General features: G+C 43.6%; 5 protein-coding genes across 8 annotated transcripts; 4 read left to right on the top strand and 1 right to left on the bottom strand.

Moving 5' to 3' along the window:
- Positions 1–30: 30 nt before the first annotated feature.
- On the top strand, positions 31–4658 carry LOC149269251 (tRNA (uracil-5-)-methyltransferase homolog A). The gene is made up of 5 exons (XM_089468704.1): positions 31–335; positions 395–1688; positions 1757–2060; positions 2124–2532; positions 2867–4658. The coding sequence occupies exons 1-3, from the start codon at positions 132–134 to the stop codon at positions 2050–2052; spliced, it is 1794 nt and encodes a 597-aa protein (XP_089324830.1). The 5' UTR covers positions 31–131; the 3' UTR covers positions 2053–2060; positions 2124–2532; positions 2867–4658.
- LOC149269250 (glycerophosphocholine phosphodiesterase GPCPD1) lies at positions 2397–9833 on the top strand. 4 transcript variants are annotated; one of them, XM_089468702.1, is made up of 2 exons: positions 2397–2532; positions 7511–9833. In XM_089468702.1, exons 1-2 carry the CDS (start codon positions 2485–2487, stop codon positions 9413–9415), a joined length of 1953 nt encoding a protein of 650 aa, XP_089324828.1. In that variant the 5' UTR covers positions 2397–2484; the 3' UTR covers positions 9416–9833. The 4 variants fall into 4 exon arrangements, with proteins under 4 accessions (XP_089324828.1, XP_089324827.1, XP_089324826.1 ...); XM_089468701.1 differs by lacking the exon at positions 2397–2532 and adding an exon at positions 4552–4971; XM_089468700.1 differs by lacking the exon at positions 2397–2532 and adding an exon at positions 6133–6564.
- Positions 9834–9973: 140 nt separating this feature from the next.
- On the top strand, positions 9974–11760 carry LOC149269249 (uncharacterized). Its single transcript, XM_089468707.1, has 3 exons — positions 9974–10890; positions 10993–11059; positions 11123–11760. The coding sequence occupies exons 1-3, from the start codon at positions 10735–10737 to the stop codon at positions 11437–11439; spliced, it is 540 nt and encodes a 179-aa protein (XP_089324833.1). The 5' UTR covers positions 9974–10734; the 3' UTR covers positions 11440–11760.
- Positions 11761–12028: 268 nt separating this feature from the next.
- Positions 12029–15715, top strand: LOC149269248 (glycerophosphocholine phosphodiesterase GPCPD1). The gene has a single exon (XM_089467248.1). The coding sequence runs from the start codon at positions 12414–12416 to the stop codon at positions 14493–14495; it is 2082 nt and encodes a 693-aa protein (XP_089323374.1). The 5' UTR covers positions 12029–12413; the 3' UTR covers positions 14496–15715.
- Positions 15716–15743: 28 nt separating this feature from the next.
- Positions 15744–16558, bottom strand: LOC149269247 (uncharacterized). The gene has a single exon (XM_089467249.1). The coding sequence runs from the start codon at positions 16421–16423 to the stop codon at positions 15926–15928; it is 498 nt and encodes a 165-aa protein (XP_089323375.1). The 5' UTR covers positions 16424–16558; the 3' UTR covers positions 15744–15925.
- Between the last annotated feature and the right edge of the window lie 200 nt (positions 16559–16758).

Below are 16758 nucleotides of genomic sequence, written 5' to 3'. Positions count from 1 at the left end.
CTAGCCACCACATGTGTATGTAACAATCGAACTATCGTACATTTGCGATAGTTCTCGCAATGCATTAAACAATTTCACGTGTTGCACGTTTTTAAATACTTTCCGAAGATTTTGTTTATAAAACAGTTAAAATGAGTGCAGCTGCAGTAGAGAAACAAACAGAGCAAAGCGAAGCCGTTGCTGAAAATGAAGAAGCGAAAACGCAACAAGTTGAAACAGCTGCGGATGGAGTAGAGCCAAAAGCCGGCAATGAATTCGACTATTTGGAACGAAATGAATTTACTTCGGAAATCTATAAAATTGAAGTGAAGAATATGGGATATTTTGGCATCGGGGTGAGTGAATACAGCAGTTGAGAGATCTGCATTAATAACATATTCATATTCCAATGCAGGAGCTCAAAAAGCTGTTGAAGAATACGCTCAAGCTGGACATGACAAAAATAAAGTCACCCGCCCGCAAGGAATATGCCTTCGTTTGCTTTCGCAGTCAAGCAGATCAGCAGCGAGCACTGGAAACGCTCAACGGGTACAAGTGGAAGGGCAGGATACTGAAAGCGGTGGCGGCTAAAGCATCGGCCGACCCGTTACAGAAACGCCGTGGGGAAGCGAACGACGGCGATGGCAAACCGAAGCGACAGCGCACAGCCGTGGAGGCCACCTGTCCGTTGGCTGAGATGCCCTATGAGCAGCAGCTGGAGCAAAAGACAGAGGAAATGTCTGCTCTCCTGAAGAAATACACACAGGAGTTGAGGCATCTGAATGCCGATGCCAAGCCTCATCTGGACAAGTTTGAATTCAAGGGCGTTCTGCCGTCGCCCACTGTGCAGGGCTATAGGAACAAGAACGAGTTTACAGTGGGCAAAAATGCCGAAGGAGAGATTGTAGTAGGCTTCCGGCTGGGAAGCTACAGCGATGGCTCCGTGGAGGTCGCCGAGGTGCAGGAACTGCCACATTTGCCAGCGCAAGCTAAGTGGGCGGCGCGCAGCTTCCAGCAGCTGGTCAGGCAATCCAAATTTCAGCCATTCAATCCTGATGGCAATGTGGGCCACTTCCGGCAGTTGATGGTGCGCTGCTCAAGTGCCACAGGTGAACTTATGCTGGTGGCTGGCATATACTCGTCAAATCTGAACGAAGCTGAGCTGCTAGAGCTGCAGCAGGAATTGAGAGTCTTTTATGAGCAGCCGGAGCAGAATGAAACTCACAAATGCACTTCGCTCTACTATCAGGATGTCAAGCATCGCGAGGCGGGACAAATGGTGAATCCTGTCACCCATCTGTCGGGCAGCACGCACATTACGGACACCATTCAGGGGCTACAGTTCCGCATCAGTCCCTTGGCCTTCTTTCAAATCAATACAGCCGGCGCCGATGTCCTTTATCAGCAGGCTATCGACTTGGCTGCGCCCAAGCAGGAGACAATCATGCTGGACATTTGCTGCGGCACTGGCACCATTGCCCTGGCCTTTGCCAAGCACTGCAAACAGGTGCTGGGCGTCGAGATTGTGCCAGATGCCATCAAGGATGCAGAGCATAATGCGGAAACGAATGGCATAAAGAATTGCAAGTTCTTTACGGGCAACGCCGACGACTATATAAAGAGCATGGTGCGTGAGGCCGTGTATGGCCAGGAGCCGGGCAAGCCCATTGATTTAATAGCTGTTGTGGATCCCCCACGTGCTGGACTGCGTAGGTAGCTGATGGACTCTAACTAGATAATTGAATTAACATGTTGTTCTCCCTCTGATTTCCTGCAGACACACGCTCCATAGCCGCAATTCGCTCAGCGAGCGACATCAAACGTTTGGTCTATGTGTCATGCAACCCCAACAGTGCCAAGCGCAATTTTATTGAGTTAGCTCGGCCCGAGTCCAAGCAGTACAGAGGGGAGCCGTTCTATCCGAAGACAGCTGTTGCCGTCGACATGTTTCCACACACAACACACACGGAGCTGGTCATCTTGTTTGAGCGTGACTCTAAGACAACACCAGCTGAGTCTGTGGAGCAGGAGAGAACAAAAGAGTGCAACGAGTCGCTGGCAGCAACTACGTGATAGCAACGGTACAGTTTCTCAATACATATGGGACCTTGATGCCATTTTCACTGATAATCACTTTATTACAGACCTCTCTCGTTTGACTGTCTGCTCTGATGTGCTCTGCTCTGCGCGCCTCTCTGTCGCTTATCTCGATGTTGACATCCATCATCGGCTCTTTGTGCGGCTGGGGTAGCAAATTTTATTGTTTTAAATTGAATTAATTGTATTTACGTTGTTCCGGCGTCTGCTGCGAAAATGCGACTTCCTGTTAAATAGTTTAAGAACTGTGCTCAGCAATATACCCAACTCTCGCCAGTGTGATACGATCCCTTGATAAGAAGTGGTTGCAAAACTAAAAAGCGCGAATCGCTTAAAATACAAGTGAAAACAAATTGTCAATTTCACCTACGCCTCCAACTGCGTTCGACTTGCAAGCTGCATACATACATGCACTCGTGCACCTGTAGTGAATCGCGCACTGACATGTCTGATCAGGTATGCCTTTTGACATATTCATACGAGAAATTAGTACGATCTTAACATGTAATGTTGATATATGAGCAAAGTTATTTTATTTAAGTTTATATAATTAAATTTTGACAATTGTAAATGGACTTTGGTCGTACTTAATTTGTATATAAAAGTGGGATTCACAAATATTCTCTCATTTTAAGATTCATAGTCAACTTAATAGGCTGTAAATAGACAGATTATAGGGTTAAGGTTTAGTGTGAGCGAGTGTAGTATAGTCGTTAATAGCCGGTAAGATTACGGAGTACTTAAACTTTGCACAACTTACACAGCTAATCAGCTGTATATTATTTTTCAGCCTTATCATAGATATTATCGCAACGCTTTCGATGGGGTAAACAACTTTTGTTATTGCAAACAACAACAAAAATAAAAATAAACAAAAACAAGTCACAATGTAACGGCAAAACATTATTGAAAACATGTTTACACAAACCAATGCCAAAATATCGAATTTGTGTGTGAAGTGATCGAGGGCACGTACATAGTGAATAAACTAATTTATATGTAGGCATGTTTGTTTTGTATATGTTTGTCTGTATGTGTACATGCTTATGGATACATATGTATATAGCATATACTATATACATATGTATATAATAGACATTAATTATGAGAGCAGACTATCCGCAGCAAATTGCACTTTGGACTTTGATGAGGTGTTTGTCTGCAGCGTGAAATGTATTTTAAAAGCAAAACAAAGCAAAACACGAGCGAAGCGAAGGCGACAATAAAATAAAAACAAAAATACGAAAATGAAACTCAATTTACAATAAATCAAATGGAAAACGATCGAGAGTAAAGAAGTCAATATACAAAGAGAGCAATATACAAAGACAAGAGATTGGGACACATCGGAGCATCTGAATTAATCTACTCTAGTATGTTTATATTTATATGTTGTGGGGCGTGGCATTGCCTGGTAACACACACAAACACGCACATCTGATTTCATGAGCCTATAATTGCGATCGTTGCTCGCATAGAGGAAAGGCCTTGACTGCAGAGCTTTTGACTGAAAGCGATTTGCACACGGGGGCAAAAAGCTTTCGAATTCGTTTGAAATGTTTATTATGCGTTATCAACAACTCGAATGGGCCGCCGACGTAAACAAACAACAAGGAAAACAATGACCACACAACCGACCCAAACCGGTTTGTGAGAGAGACGCGGACAGGCAGTGAGAGCAAAAGCTCACATAGCAACGGCATTAGGAGGGGCCCGGCCCAGCACGCCCCTTGCAACCGAAAACTTTACACGTGCGCTGCAAGAGCGACGCCGACGCCGAGCACACGACCAACACGTTTTTGTTTGAAGCAATGCGTGATTGACGGCGTCTGTGTGTGAGACTGAGCTGCTGCTGCTCGCTCGCTCACGCGCTCTCTTTCGCTCTCACAGCTGGCATTTGTTGTGTGCCGTTTGCTGATGTTGAGCTTTTCAGCTGTGGCCGCTATGCGTTTTATAAGGCACTCGAAGATGTATACAAATATTTGCACGCTTTGCTTATACCCTATAGGCAATTGACTGAGCGAGGATGCATCGAACACTGACCTGAACGAGAGGTATGAACGGGAAATCAGTTTTCATAATGCGAATATTGAGTGACTTCAATGTATAATATATACATATGTCTATATATATCAAAGATTTAATGACTTGAGACTCTTTGTTGGCCTCTTTGTTGGCTTATCAGCAATTATTTTTAGGGTATCGTAAAGTCGGCTATATTTACGTAAATATATCTAGATTAGTCAAGTATACACGTTGTATGAACTGTTTTTGTTGTTCTCGCCAGCTGAGGCCAACAACATTTTATAATAAAAAGTCGAAGCCGCAACTGTACCCCGAAAGTTGAAAACCAAAACAAACCGCCAACGTCGTCGACAGACACAGACACAAACACAACGAAAACAGGCAGCAAAAGCTTTGCAGCTCACGAGCTGTTTACGATAAAAAGAATTCGTTTAAATTGCGCGCACAACAAAATCGCTGGGAACAGTTGCGAATGCAACGTCGGTCAACGACGACGGAACGTCTAGAACGTCCTTCCACCATCTACAAAGGATATTAACTAAAAAAAAAAAATAAAATACAAACAAGTCAAGCAAACAAAAAACAACTGAATCATTTGAAGAAATTCACCAAAAACTTGAACCTAGTACAAAATGCTTGCCTAGCTAAGCAGTAAATTGCGCATACGACGCGTTGTGCAAAATACGAAAGAAAAAAATACAAAACAAAGAAAACTTAACTGTGATAAACAATTTATAATTTCTTCATTCAATATTTACTGTGTGCTCAAAAGAGTATATATTTCACAAAATCTGTGCCACAGTTACGATGTCTGTACCCATGTTATTAACACCGCTGGAAATCCAATCGCTCGATGAGCACATGCAAAATGTAAATATCCTTAAGGATTTATTTTAATATCACAGTAAATTACATCGCAGTTGCCTCCATCTGACGTCAATGTGCAGTGCAATGTGCAAGTGCCATTGTACCTTATTTTGACATTTTGCTTTAGCTGAAGGTCAAAGCTGCTTGTCAAATTCAAATACTTAGTATATAAGTATATATAGTATAGACTATATAGATTTGCGAGAAAGTCATGTACTCTCAGGTATATTAGGTGAAATATGAGCTGCGTATCACTTGTGTCCCCATTTGATTTTTTTTTTTTTTTTGTCTTAGCTAAGCCTTCCTTGAAATAATTTATATATGATATCATATTCTTTGTTTATAATAACAGAAAATTGATTATTGCTGGCTGACTCATCTGCAGCTGTAGTCCCATTGCTTTTTGGCCCTTATGCTTTCTCTGCAAAAAGCTTTGCCACATGTTGCAAATTGTTGGTGTCACGTGTTCATCTCACAGTTTCGCTGTTGCTATCGGGTTTCAAATCGCGAAAACTTGTTCACATAAGTAGCACTTCAAGCTGTTGCTTGATAAGATTGTGGCTTATTCAATTTACGAGCCCAATATAAACTATTAATTTATGAACGTATCGATTTCAATTAGTGTTAAGAATACAACAAAGCGATTTCCCTCCCAATAAAAACACTTAAGCAGATGGTAAGAAACTTGTCTTTTGGGCTGCATGTAAACAGAGCCAAGAGCCAAGAGAATGTACCAAAAGAGCTTTTTACATGAAATTTCCCAAAACAAATAACAGTTGAGTGCAAAAGCTCAGCTGCGTAAGAAGTTTTGGTTGGCAACACGTGCCAAAGATATTAAGACGAAAAACATTGCTATTAGCGAAATTAGGCAAATTTCATCATTCGACAACAGAGAGAGAGAAAAAAAAAAAACATTTCAATTAAATTATAGACATACATATGTATAGATATTTCATACTCTCAGGTGTTTTAGGTTTGTTGGAAATTTCTTCTCGCTAGATAAGTTGTTGGCAAAAGTTTTAGTTCTAAAAGCCTTAGCAAGGCTTCAGTAATTGTGCCAAGAGCGCAAGGGGCCTGGCCAAATGATTGACATAACAGACAGTAACAAAAAAAGCAAAAACAACATACGGAAACTGAGCAAAACTAGTATATAGGTATATATAGTTGGCATCGTAATAGCTGCCAAATCTTATAGAACGATTCCCCCGAAAAAGTCGGTGCTAATTTTTTTGATGTTTTGATTTTTTTGGCTTGTAGCGCTAAATTTTGGCCATTCGCATTCGCTGTGTCTGTTGGCCCGATTCGACTCGCGCTGCGTGGGCGCTTCTTTCTGTTGAAATTGTAATATTCTATAAATTTCGACGTCCAAGTTGATCAAAACAAAATCGCGACCTTAACACGTGATCGCGTGGCAACAATAAGAGCCGTTAAATAAGTGTCGTTTTCTTTATGGCTTATTCGGCTGCATAAATTTAGAAACATTTCGCTTTTGGTTGCTAGGGCAGCAGCCACAGTGACGTCATGAAACGTTGTTTACAACTACAGCGACAAGTACATCGATTGTGTTGGCAGCAGCGCGCGCGTTTCTATGTGCAGGTAAATCGCGCGCGACACTGCGTTTTAAAACGCGCGCGCGTTTTTGTAAGCTTTTTTCAAAAGTTCTTTGATAGAAGTTCAAAGTTTTGATTGTTTTGTGATAAGCTTTATTTTGATTTATACTCATAGAGTTGATTTAGAGATATGCGTGTGCTTTTATAACGTTTTTATATACAATATCCGTTTTTGATTAGTATTTTTTTCACGCATCTATATATTGTAGTAAAAATTAGCTTAAAATTAGATTAGCTTCAAATTACATTTATTTAGAAAAACTTTATATATTGTAGTTATTGATATATGTGACTTTCATAGTTTGTATTGACAAACACGCCACACTTTCCTTGTTTTCTTTGTTTAACTATGTATTCTCGGGTACAAAGACCACAATTTATATATTTATAAATATATTATAGAATTGTAGATCGCAATGCGTTGTTCTGCTCGGTGGGCACGTGTCGGTCGTGTAAACATGATGTATATATATCATATACACTATACATATGTACATATATACACAACTACATATGTTTATAAGACAGTCAACATGTTTATATGTACGTACATATAGACCGTAGCACATTCGACAATTGGGTCTGTTCTGATTAGCCAGCCTGAGCTGGTGGCTGATTAAAGCGTAATTAGAAACTGTTTAAGTCTTCATCGCAATCGCAGCTTGTCGGCTGTGAGGGGTCAACACGTGATTCTGTTTGCACTTGCGCCAAAGTCACGAGCTGATGAAGCGCATCTGATAACCTGCGATCCATATTCTAATAATATAACTGATTCGTACGCTGTCGCAGCTTCCTTATCGTTCAATTAGTTTTCGGTGTATTTTAGCCGCTGTCTGATGCTTTTGGCATTCAGTTTCTGCGCGCATTTCATAGTTGTCGCCATGCTCGCCACCTCACTAATCCTTGGCCTTATCGTCTCATCTGTTTTACAGTGCGCCGATGCTGCAGCAGCCATCACTGCCAACAACTATGGCGGCACGGGCAACGAGCTGCTCGAATCGGCTTCGCTGGCTGGCAACTGCAAGCCCACGATGAGGAAGTTCAATGTACGGCTGGAGACACCGCTGGCACCCGAGGAGCAACTGGGGCTGACTGGCGATGCCAAGGCCCTGGGCGAGTGGCAGTTGTCGCGCTGTGTGCCGCTCGAGCGCTTGGACGATCTCACCTGGCAGACTAATGTGCGGCTGCAGTCTTGCCGTCAGCTGGAGTACCGTTACTTTGTCTACATTGAGAACGCGGCGGGCTACAAGCAAATCCGTCGCTGGGAGACGCACTTCAAGCCGCGCGTGCTGTATCCCTGCCCGGAGCAGCAGTGCCACGGTCCGCTGGATGTCTTCGGCTTGACCAGCTTGGACGAGAGTTCGGCTCAGGTGCATCGGGGCTGGCTCAACCACGAGGCTATCGTACAGCTAAAGTTCAATGGCGAGAAGATGTTCCAGGTGCATGACATTGAGACCTTCGATCCGCAGCATGTCCAGCTGAAAATCGTGCCCGTCGAGGAGTCCGCCGGACTGGTGGTAGAGTACAGCAAGCAGCTCTACGGCAAGAGCCAACTGCAGCTGCAGCCGGCCCATGGTGTTTCATATACGAAAGGCGATATAGTCATCTTCCATATCACCTTGCCGCTGGATCGCATGATGCTGCAGAACTTCCGGCTGGAGTGCTACAGCTTGGACCAGGAACTCTTGGGCAGTGCCAGCCTGAGTGCCGCACAGCTGGTGGGCAGCGAGGGGCTGCTGCAGCTGCACATCAAGTCCGCCGAGCGGCCGGAGGAGACGCTGGCTCGCCTGCGGCTGCCCTATGTGGTGGTGCAACCATATCAGTACTCGCCGCTGGACTTCAAGACCACCTACGCCCACTACTGGCCGCGCAGTTGGCCTAACCTGGATGTGGGCCATCGCGGCAATGGCAAGAGCTACATTGCCGAGGCGCCGCTGGAGCGGGAGAACACAATCGCCTCGTTCCTGAGCGCCTATGCACATCATGCGGATATGGTGGAGCTGGATGTGCACCTGACGGCTGATGGGATCCCAGTGATCTATCATGACTTTGGCCTGCGCACTGCGCCGCCGGGCAAGCTGATCGAGAAGCCCGAGCAGCTGGAGTACGTGCTGATCAAGGACATCAACTATGAGCTGCTCAAGCGGCTGCGCATCTTCTCGGTGGTCAATGGCAAGGTGATCGAGTATCCAGCACACAATGCGGAACCACGGCCGGAGCATCGTATCTTCCCCAGACTGGTCGACGTGCTGCAGCAGCTGCCCAAGTCGCTGGGCATCGATGTGGAGATCAAGTGGCCGCAGCGGCGCCAGGGCGGCGGCTCCGAGGCGGAGCAGACCATCGACAAGAACTTCTTTGCGGATCGTGTGCTGTACGAGGTCATTCAATATGGCTGCGGACGCCCGCTGATCTTCTCCAGCTTCGATGCCGACATGTGCACCATGCTGCGTTTCAAGCAGAACATCTTCCCCGTCATGTTCCTCACTCAGGGCGAGACCAAGAAATGGCAGCCCTTCAGTGATCTGCGCACGCGCAACTTCCTGGCCGCAGTCAACAATGCGCAGGCCTTCGAGCTGGCCGGCACGGCGCCACATGCCGAGGATTTTCTGGGCGAGAATGCTGCCCATTTGCTGGAGCAGGCGCGTGTCCAGGGCCAGATAATCGTCATCTGGGGAGACGACTGTAATTCCAAGGAGCGCGTCAAATATTTCACGGAAATTGGAGCCACGGCCACCTGCTACGATCGCAGCGATCTCTATATCTCCGAGACGAAGCAGCGATCGTTCTTCAATTCCAGCGCTCTGCTCGCCGAGTTCGAGGCTCAATGCAGAATGTAAAAGGGGAAATCGGGGGATGAGGGATGGGTATTGAGGGTAGCCATTGGGATGGGCCCATAAACGTAGTGTAAGCATTATACTGAGATCACAAAAAAAGAAAAAAAAAAATTTACTCAAGCTAGCGATCTACACCAGGTAACCAGAACTTGTATATACTATTGCGTACCTATCTATAGAATGTAAATATCTGAGAAACAAATTTATATATATTTTGTAATAATCATTGTGAACTCAGCTTAAGTCTAATTGAAGCTATATTTGTATTTCGTTCTAAGCAAATTGATTTTATATTTATTCAAGTTATATCGAAAGTAAAAATTGTACAGTAAAATTTCGCTGGCGAGCTCAGGGAAGGAAAATTATATAAATTGCTAATTTCTATGAAACTATTAAAATGAAAAGCTTTTAACTAAATTTATATGTAATCGCTATTCATATTTTTAATCCTTGTTCTGCTTCATATGAACAATGAAAAGAAAAGAAAAAAAAAAATACTATTTTTGTATAAATTATAAAAGACAATGCTACAAATTTCATTCATAAAAAAATGAGAAAAAAGCAAACGGATATGGCTTTATGTAAAAATGAAATAAAAGAAAGAATGATTAATATATAATTTAAATATATTATAATAATTTAAAATGCGACAATATGTTGGATAAACAAAAAAATACACAACATTTAGTATGAAATGCTAAACAAAAAACACAAATATGAAAAAAGAGAGAAAAAAAAGAATTACATAGAAACTTTCTGCAAAAAATTGAAAGCAATAAAATGTATTTAAAAAACCAAAAGTAATCAATTCAATATTTATCAAATTTATATCAACCTTTAAATTAAATTTAAATAATCATTTAAAGGAATTTAAATATGTATTTAAAGGAATTTAAATAAATATTTAAATTTGATATAAAAGTGTGCGTATCGATCGCAAGGGGGAAAAAGAGATAGAGAGAGAGATCGAACAAAATAGACAGACCGAAGGTGCTTTACAGATTTTGAGAAAATGTGGGAGGTGTGGAGAGAGGGGTACGTAAGGTACGAGAGAGATTGGGAGCCCCAGAATGGAAGACACCGAGAGATAAAGAGAGGAAAATAATTAGTGAAACAGAGAGAGCGAGCGAACGCGGTAGTGAGAGTGTGAGTGAGTGAATAATAGAGAAAACATTCACTTCATAAATTCGACATGGCATTATTTAATAGTCTCTGACGAATTCTTTCGATCCATAATGATAGCGAGAAAACATTGGTAATAAAATGAAACAAGTTAGCCACGGCCTAGTGCCCCACGCTCAATTGTGGAGCGACTCATTTGCATGTTGATGAAGCTGAAGATAAAGACCATGTTGACAGCGAATCGCTGCTTGGGGCCCCATTGGAATCTATTTTTGTGTCTTCTATGTGCGTCACTTCTGGATTTGGGTTGCGCTTGGAAGTGCCCGTACAAAGAGTTTCCAGTGATCGACCAACAGGTGAATGAATGTGTCTTGATCTTGAACCAGATAAATAATTAAAATAATTAATTAACATTGATCTTCATAAATATTTATATACACGTGTGTGTGTGCCTGTAGATGCGGGGCATTTGGTTTATCTACGCCTCGAGGCCGGAGGTAGTCAACAGATGTTTGATCGAAGGAAGTAAGTGGAAGCTCTTTTAAAGAACTTATGAAAGAGTACATTAAGCTGATAAACGGCTTTCAGTGGACTCGTATTGGAACCGCATCACCTACACGGACTATAGTCAAATTGCCGTGGAGCTGCATTGCTCTCTGCCCTTTTACCGGCAGCAAATGATTATTTATACGCGCCGAGAGTACCCATCAATTGAAGTAATCGACCTGGTAAGCAATTATCTGAGAACTGTGGGGCTATCGATCCAAGACTTTCACCTGGTCAATAAGGGAACCTGCATCAGGAACCCCAAAGAGCCCATTCAGCGCTGGCACCTGTCCAAGTACCAGCATATGGGCTACAATCCGCATTATGTGAAGCCTCTCGTTGTCGACAAAAATATCTGAGCTACTCTTTCCAACTTTCTTCCCCATCGACCAGCGGAATTTGCATATGCCGATTTTCGGGGCCAACCTGATTAGTTCGTGGCAACTTATTAATCAAGCCCAAAGAGGAATAACTAAAATGTGTACACTGAGAGAAATTTCAAATACAATAATTAATATTTCTTTAAAATTTCAACTAAATTCTCAACCGCAATATATGGATGTAAATAAATAAATTTTCTCTGTATATATGTTAATGTATAGTGAATTAATATTTCTGTATAGAGCTGCGTATATAAAAAAAAATAATAAATAAATATTTATTAAAAATGTAAAGAAAAATCTAGTGAAATATATTGATGTTTATTATATTTCAAATGCAATCAATACCATCATAATTTTCTCTTTATATTTAAAGGGAGAGGTAATTATAAAAATAATAAACATTTATAAAAAATCTAAACTAAATTCTAGTGAAATATTTGTATGTAATTATTTTATTTTGAATTTTAGAAAATACAAATTCTAAATTGATCCAAAACTTTCCTCATGAAAAATAAAATAAAACAATAATAATAATATATTTTTATATTAAAAATCTAAACTGAATTTTAATGAATTATTTTGATGTATATATTTTATTCGAAATTAAATAAATGCCATACTTTTCTCTTTAAATATTTTTATAAAATGTCTGACGATTGCTTTCACTCATTTTTAATAGTTCAATAGTTCTTTGGCACATTTTCTTTCAGTGCATTCCCAACTGCTTCACCAGCCACAAAACTGTGCTGAACATTAAGAAATTCTTTCATTCGATCGTCAGTTAGCGCCGGGTTAAGATCTCAACCAAGAAGAGCGTCTTCTTAGTGTTGCGCGGTTGAAGAAAACAAGTTTTGTTGTTGTTTGTTTTCTTTATTTTTTTTTTTTCTTTGACATTTTGTGCGAGATGATGGTGCTGTTGCCGCTGCCGCCTAAATTGGAGAAGAACGAAAATGTATCGAGTGCTAAAATCAATTAGCATACTCTATAGGATCGCTTTGTTGTTGTGGCCATTGTTTTGCAAAGCGGCCGATTCGACCATTCTGAATGGATCGTCTGTGTTTGGCCAGGCGCAGCTGCAGGCCTTCAAGATCTTTGATAGCGACCGACCCGCTCAGCTAACCGCGCGCAGTTTTCTCTGCCTGCCCTTCTTCCGTGTGTTCAACGTGGAGCTGCGGCCCGACCTACAGCTGGCCCCCGATGAGTTCATCGCTGTTAGCGGCGATCATCCTGCTCTGGGTGCCTGGAATGTTGCCAAGGCGCTGACGCTGCGTGCCCAGAATAAGCAGCGCAGCAAATGGTATCTGCGCCGTTGGATATGCGCCAGCCATCGTGTCTACTATCGCTATCTGATCTATACGCTAAACGCCGCCGGCCAACGCGTGCTGCGCCGCTGGGAGGCGCAGCAGGTGGCGCGCATGCTGCAGACCTACGAGATCTATCGGCCGCCGGGCGTGGATGTCTTTGGCGAGGCCTATCCCCGATCGGTGGGCGGCGGGCACTCGCTGGAGCGCGGCTGGCTGCAGCGCGAATACGTCATCGAGCTGAAGTTCGTTTGGCAGCACCATTTCCTGCTCGCTGGCCTGGCCAGCCAACAGCAGCAGCTGCGCCTCAAGCTGCGGCCGCTGGGCGTGCTGGACAATGCGCTGATCGAGGTGTCGCGCTACGCCTACAATCGTTCGTCCTTTCGGCCGCAGAGTCGCCAAGGCGTCAAGTATGCTCCAGGCGCCATTGTTATCTTTCGCATCAGCCAGGCGCTGGATGTGTCCAATGCCTTTGGGCTGGCCATCTATGAGCCCGACGTCGAGGGCCAGCTGCCGCTGGGCGAGGCTTATATACTGCCGGAGCAGCTGCGTGGCAGTCGTGGCACTCTGCAGCTGGCCATCCAGGGTCAGCTCACCCAGCAGGTCATAGGTCAGCTGATTTTGCCCTATCTGGTGGTACGCCCCATGCCGAATGCTGCCAGCAGCAGTTTGCGCGTCAGCTTCCAGCGCTACTGGCCCAACAACTGGCCCACTCTAGACGTGGGCAACCGCGGCCTGGGCATCAGCCACCAGGCGCTCGTGGAGAACACCATCGAAAGTTTTCTGGCTGTGCCGCGGGCCAAGGGCGACATGGTGCACCTGGATGTGCAGCTGACGCGAGATTACGTGCCGGTGGTTTGGCGTGGCTTTGGCTTCTACACCACCAGGCGGGCCAACACGCAGCGCGTCGAGGACCGCTTCGATCTGCACTATGTGCTCGTGCGGGAGCTCAGCTATGCGGAGCTCAAGGCGAGTCGCGTCTTCCTGCTGAAGAGATGGAGCATGCAGGAGTACACTCACCTGAATGTGCGCAACGTGAGCCAGGCGCAGCGACTGTTCCCCAAGTTGAGCGAGGTGTACGAGGCGCTGCCCAAGAGCCTCGGCCTCATCGTGGCAGTCAAGTGGCCGCAGCTGATGGCCTCGGGTGATCTGGAGTCCACGCAGTCGCTCAACAAGAATGTGTTCGTGGACAGAATCATCGAGGTGACAGCGCACTATGGCTGCGGGCGTCCGCTGATCTTCGCCAGCTTTGATGCCGACATCTGCACCATGATGCGGCTGAAGCAAACGGCCTTTCCGGTCATGCTGATGACCACAGGTCGCACGGACATCTGGGATAAGTACATGGATCTCAGAACCCAATCATTTCTACAAGCCATCAACTTTGCCGAGAGCGCCGAGCTGCTCGGCACTGCGGCTCATGTCAAGAACTTTCAACAGAAGCAGAAGCTGTTGGACTTGGGCCTGGACCTGATGCAGGTCGTCTTCGTGTGGGGCAGCGATCTGCAGGATGTGCAGCAATTGGAGCTGTTTCGTGCCATCGATGCAACCGGGCTGATCTACGATCACATTGACCTCGTGGGTCCTGGCAACTGGAAGCGCGCCCCCTTCTTCCAGGCACCCCAGCTGCTGGAGGTGTTTGGTGGCCAATGCGTGGCCATTGGCAACTCCAGCACAGTGCCGGGCGCCAAGCCCACAAAGCCAACGGTCTGGCCCAAAATGAGGAAATGAGTAAGTTTCTGGACGGGCATCAAATATGGATAAAACAGCTTGATTCAATATTTGGGATTTTTTATTTGATTGAGGTTTTTACGATTAGATTTAGGTGTCTTATGATCTAGCCAAAAATGTGAAATTGAATTTCTCTTATATTGTTAAAGCTGAGATCCTATATTTGGTTTTAGTTCGAATGAGATTGAGTTTCGCGATGTTTATAGGCATAAATAACAGTTTAATTTGTCTTGACATGAGAAAATGTTTACGTTTGAATTTATTAAATTTATATATAGAAGACATTTTTAGTTGGGTAGTTTATATTGGTATGGTATTTGTATAAAGCTCGACACTTTTTAGTTAAAATAAATTTTATGTATTCTAATGTATGTATATAAAGCCCTACAGTTAATATTTAACTTTAAGGTAGAGCTTGCGTGAGGGCGATGATGATTTATTAATAGAATATATGATGTATGTAAAGAAGTTTAATAATATGATAAATGAGTTCAAAATTTTTTTGCGGAATAGCTACTATTTCTACGTCTATTACTCCTTTATAACTACGACTATTTATATTATTACTCTTATTTCTATTACAACTACTATTTTAGTAACTGGTAGTATTTCTATAATTTCTTCTATTTGAATATCTACTACAATTTCTATAACTATTATTATTTGTATTACTGATTCTACATATTTATACACCCACTACTATTTTTATGACTACTACCCTTTATATGACTACTATTAGTTAAATACCTGGTACTATTTCTACAAATATAATTTATTCCAAATTAATATTTCTGCTTCAAAAACTATTTCTAGAACTTCTACTACTTTAATGTCTACTACCATTTCTATGACTACTACTATTTCTAGAACTACTACTATTTCAATGTCTACTGCCATTTCTGTGACTACTACTATTTCTAGAACTACTACTACTTTACTGTCTACTATCATTTCTATAACTACTACTATTTGTAGATCTACTACTACTTTAATGTCTACTACCATTTCTTTGACTACTACTATTTCAATGACTTGTATTACTTCAATATCTGATACTATTTTATTTACTATTATTCGTATGAATCGTGCAGGAGAAACATATAACCTATAAAATAAAATTCATGAATAATATACTTGTATAAATAATCATTTACATATATAAGTATATAGTAAAAGAACTCTGTAAAGCTGCTGAACATCTTTGAATTATTTAGCCTATGTAAGTTTGATCTCAATATAATAGAATGGTTAAGCGAATGTTTTTAAATATACTTTATTTATACAAATATTATTGTTTGTTATTTGCAAAACGCGCACCAGGTAGTCGTACTCCTCCATTAAACCCACTAAACATAGACACTAAACAAGCAATCAAAGCGAAAGAGCGAGAGAGACAGAGACAGAGGCACATACAGAGAGGCAGTCGGGCTCTAAAAATTACTGCAGTGTGACCCACTGTAGACCTCCATGAATTCACCAGATATGCAGGCACTGCCCACGCCCATATTCATGGGCTGGCAGAGGCCTGGAACCTTGCTGGTTATCTCAATGGTGCACGCGCCGTGGCCATGTCCGTGTCCGTGCGGATGCTTGTGCTGTTGTCCTGCGGGCAGCTTGACGAAGGAGGCCTTGTTGCTTACACGTGGCTTCTGGACGGGCTCGTCGGCGAACTGCAGCCAGGCTGGCGGCAGTGAGTGATGCCTGCGGCTGGAGTCGCCGTTATCCTGATCCTGGTCCACATCTAGTGGCAGCTCAACGGCTTCCACATCGACGTCGTCATCGATTAGCGGAAAGGGTGTGTACTGCGTCTTGGCCTTGCTGTTCGCCGGATCATTAGAGGCAGCGCTCAGCAAGTGGGGCGTCAGCTCCAAGGCGTTGGCAATCAGTAGGGTTGTCGCACAGCAGAGCAGCAACTGCAGTGAGGCCATGCTAGTGTAGCTGCTTGGATGATGCCTGATCGCTAGCTCCTGAATGAGGATGTGCACTGTGGTTGCTGCTTCTAGAAGGTGTTACGAGCCCGCGGCTGTTCCGGTTGAGAATGTTGCTTGGCAGGCACAGGACGTTGGTTTTTATAGGGCAGCTGCAGTCCGGCGATTGCGCTCGGTCAGCTAAGCCGGACAGTCAATGAACCCCGGGCGCCATCCACACAATCGAAATTGAAAAGAAGCCACTCAAGTAAGGGCAGCACACACACGCACACACACACACGCACTTGCACAAATATCGTAATTAATTGTAGCCGAGCATACGCCCTGTAAGCCAA

This window comes from Drosophila arizonae, chromosome 4 (assembly GCF_054131065.1).
Source record: "Drosophila arizonae isolate 15081-1271.41 chromosome 4, UAZ_ARI_1.0, whole genome shotgun sequence".
NCBI classification, from domain to species: Eukaryota; Metazoa; Arthropoda; class Insecta; order Diptera; family Drosophilidae; genus Drosophila; species Drosophila arizonae.
The sequence above is the reverse complement of the archived record's forward strand: the minus strand, read 5'-3'. Positions and strand labels throughout refer to the sequence as shown.

What these genes read in the sequence shown, in the direction of transcription:
- LOC149269248 (XM_089467248.1), top strand. Translation starts at nt 12,414, where the DNA reads ATGTATCGAGTGCTAAAATCAATTAGCATACTCTATAGGATCGCTTTG.
- LOC149269251 (XM_089468704.1), top strand. Translation starts at nt 132, where the DNA reads ATGAGTGCAGCTGCAGTAGAGAAACAAACAGAGCAAAGCGAAGCCGTT. An exon ending in TGGGATATTTTGGCATCGGG is followed by an intron (nt 336 to 394) that starts GTGAGTGAATAC and finishes ATTCCAATGCAG; the next exon opens with GAGCTCAAAAAGCTGTTGAA. An exon ending in TCCCCCACGTGCTGGACTGC is followed by an intron (nt 1,689 to 1,756) that starts GTAGGTAGCTGA and finishes GATTTCCTGCAG; the next exon opens with ACACACGCTCCATAGCCGCA.
- LOC149269250 (XM_089468700.1), top strand. Translation starts at nt 6,490, where the DNA reads ATGAAACGTTGTTTACAACTACAGCGACAAGTACATCGATTGTGTTGG. An exon ending in GCGCGCGTTTCTATGTGCAG is followed by an intron (nt 6,565 to 7,510) that starts GTAAATCGCGCG and finishes TCTGTTTTACAG; the next exon opens with TGCGCCGATGCTGCAGCAGC.
- LOC149269247 (XM_089467249.1), bottom strand. Translation starts at nt 16,423, where the DNA reads ATGGCCTCACTGCAGTTGCTGCTCTGCTGTGCGACAACCCTACTGATT.
- LOC149269249 (XM_089468707.1), top strand. Translation starts at nt 10,735, where the DNA reads ATGTTGATGAAGCTGAAGATAAAGACCATGTTGACAGCGAATCGCTGC. An exon ending in TTCCAGTGATCGACCAACAG is followed by an intron (nt 10,891 to 10,992) that starts GTGAATGAATGT and finishes GTGTGCCTGTAG; the next exon opens with ATGCGGGGCATTTGGTTTAT. An exon ending in CAGATGTTTGATCGAAGGAA is followed by an intron (nt 11,060 to 11,122) that starts GTAAGTGGAAGC and finishes AACGGCTTTCAG; the next exon opens with TGGACTCGTATTGGAACCGC.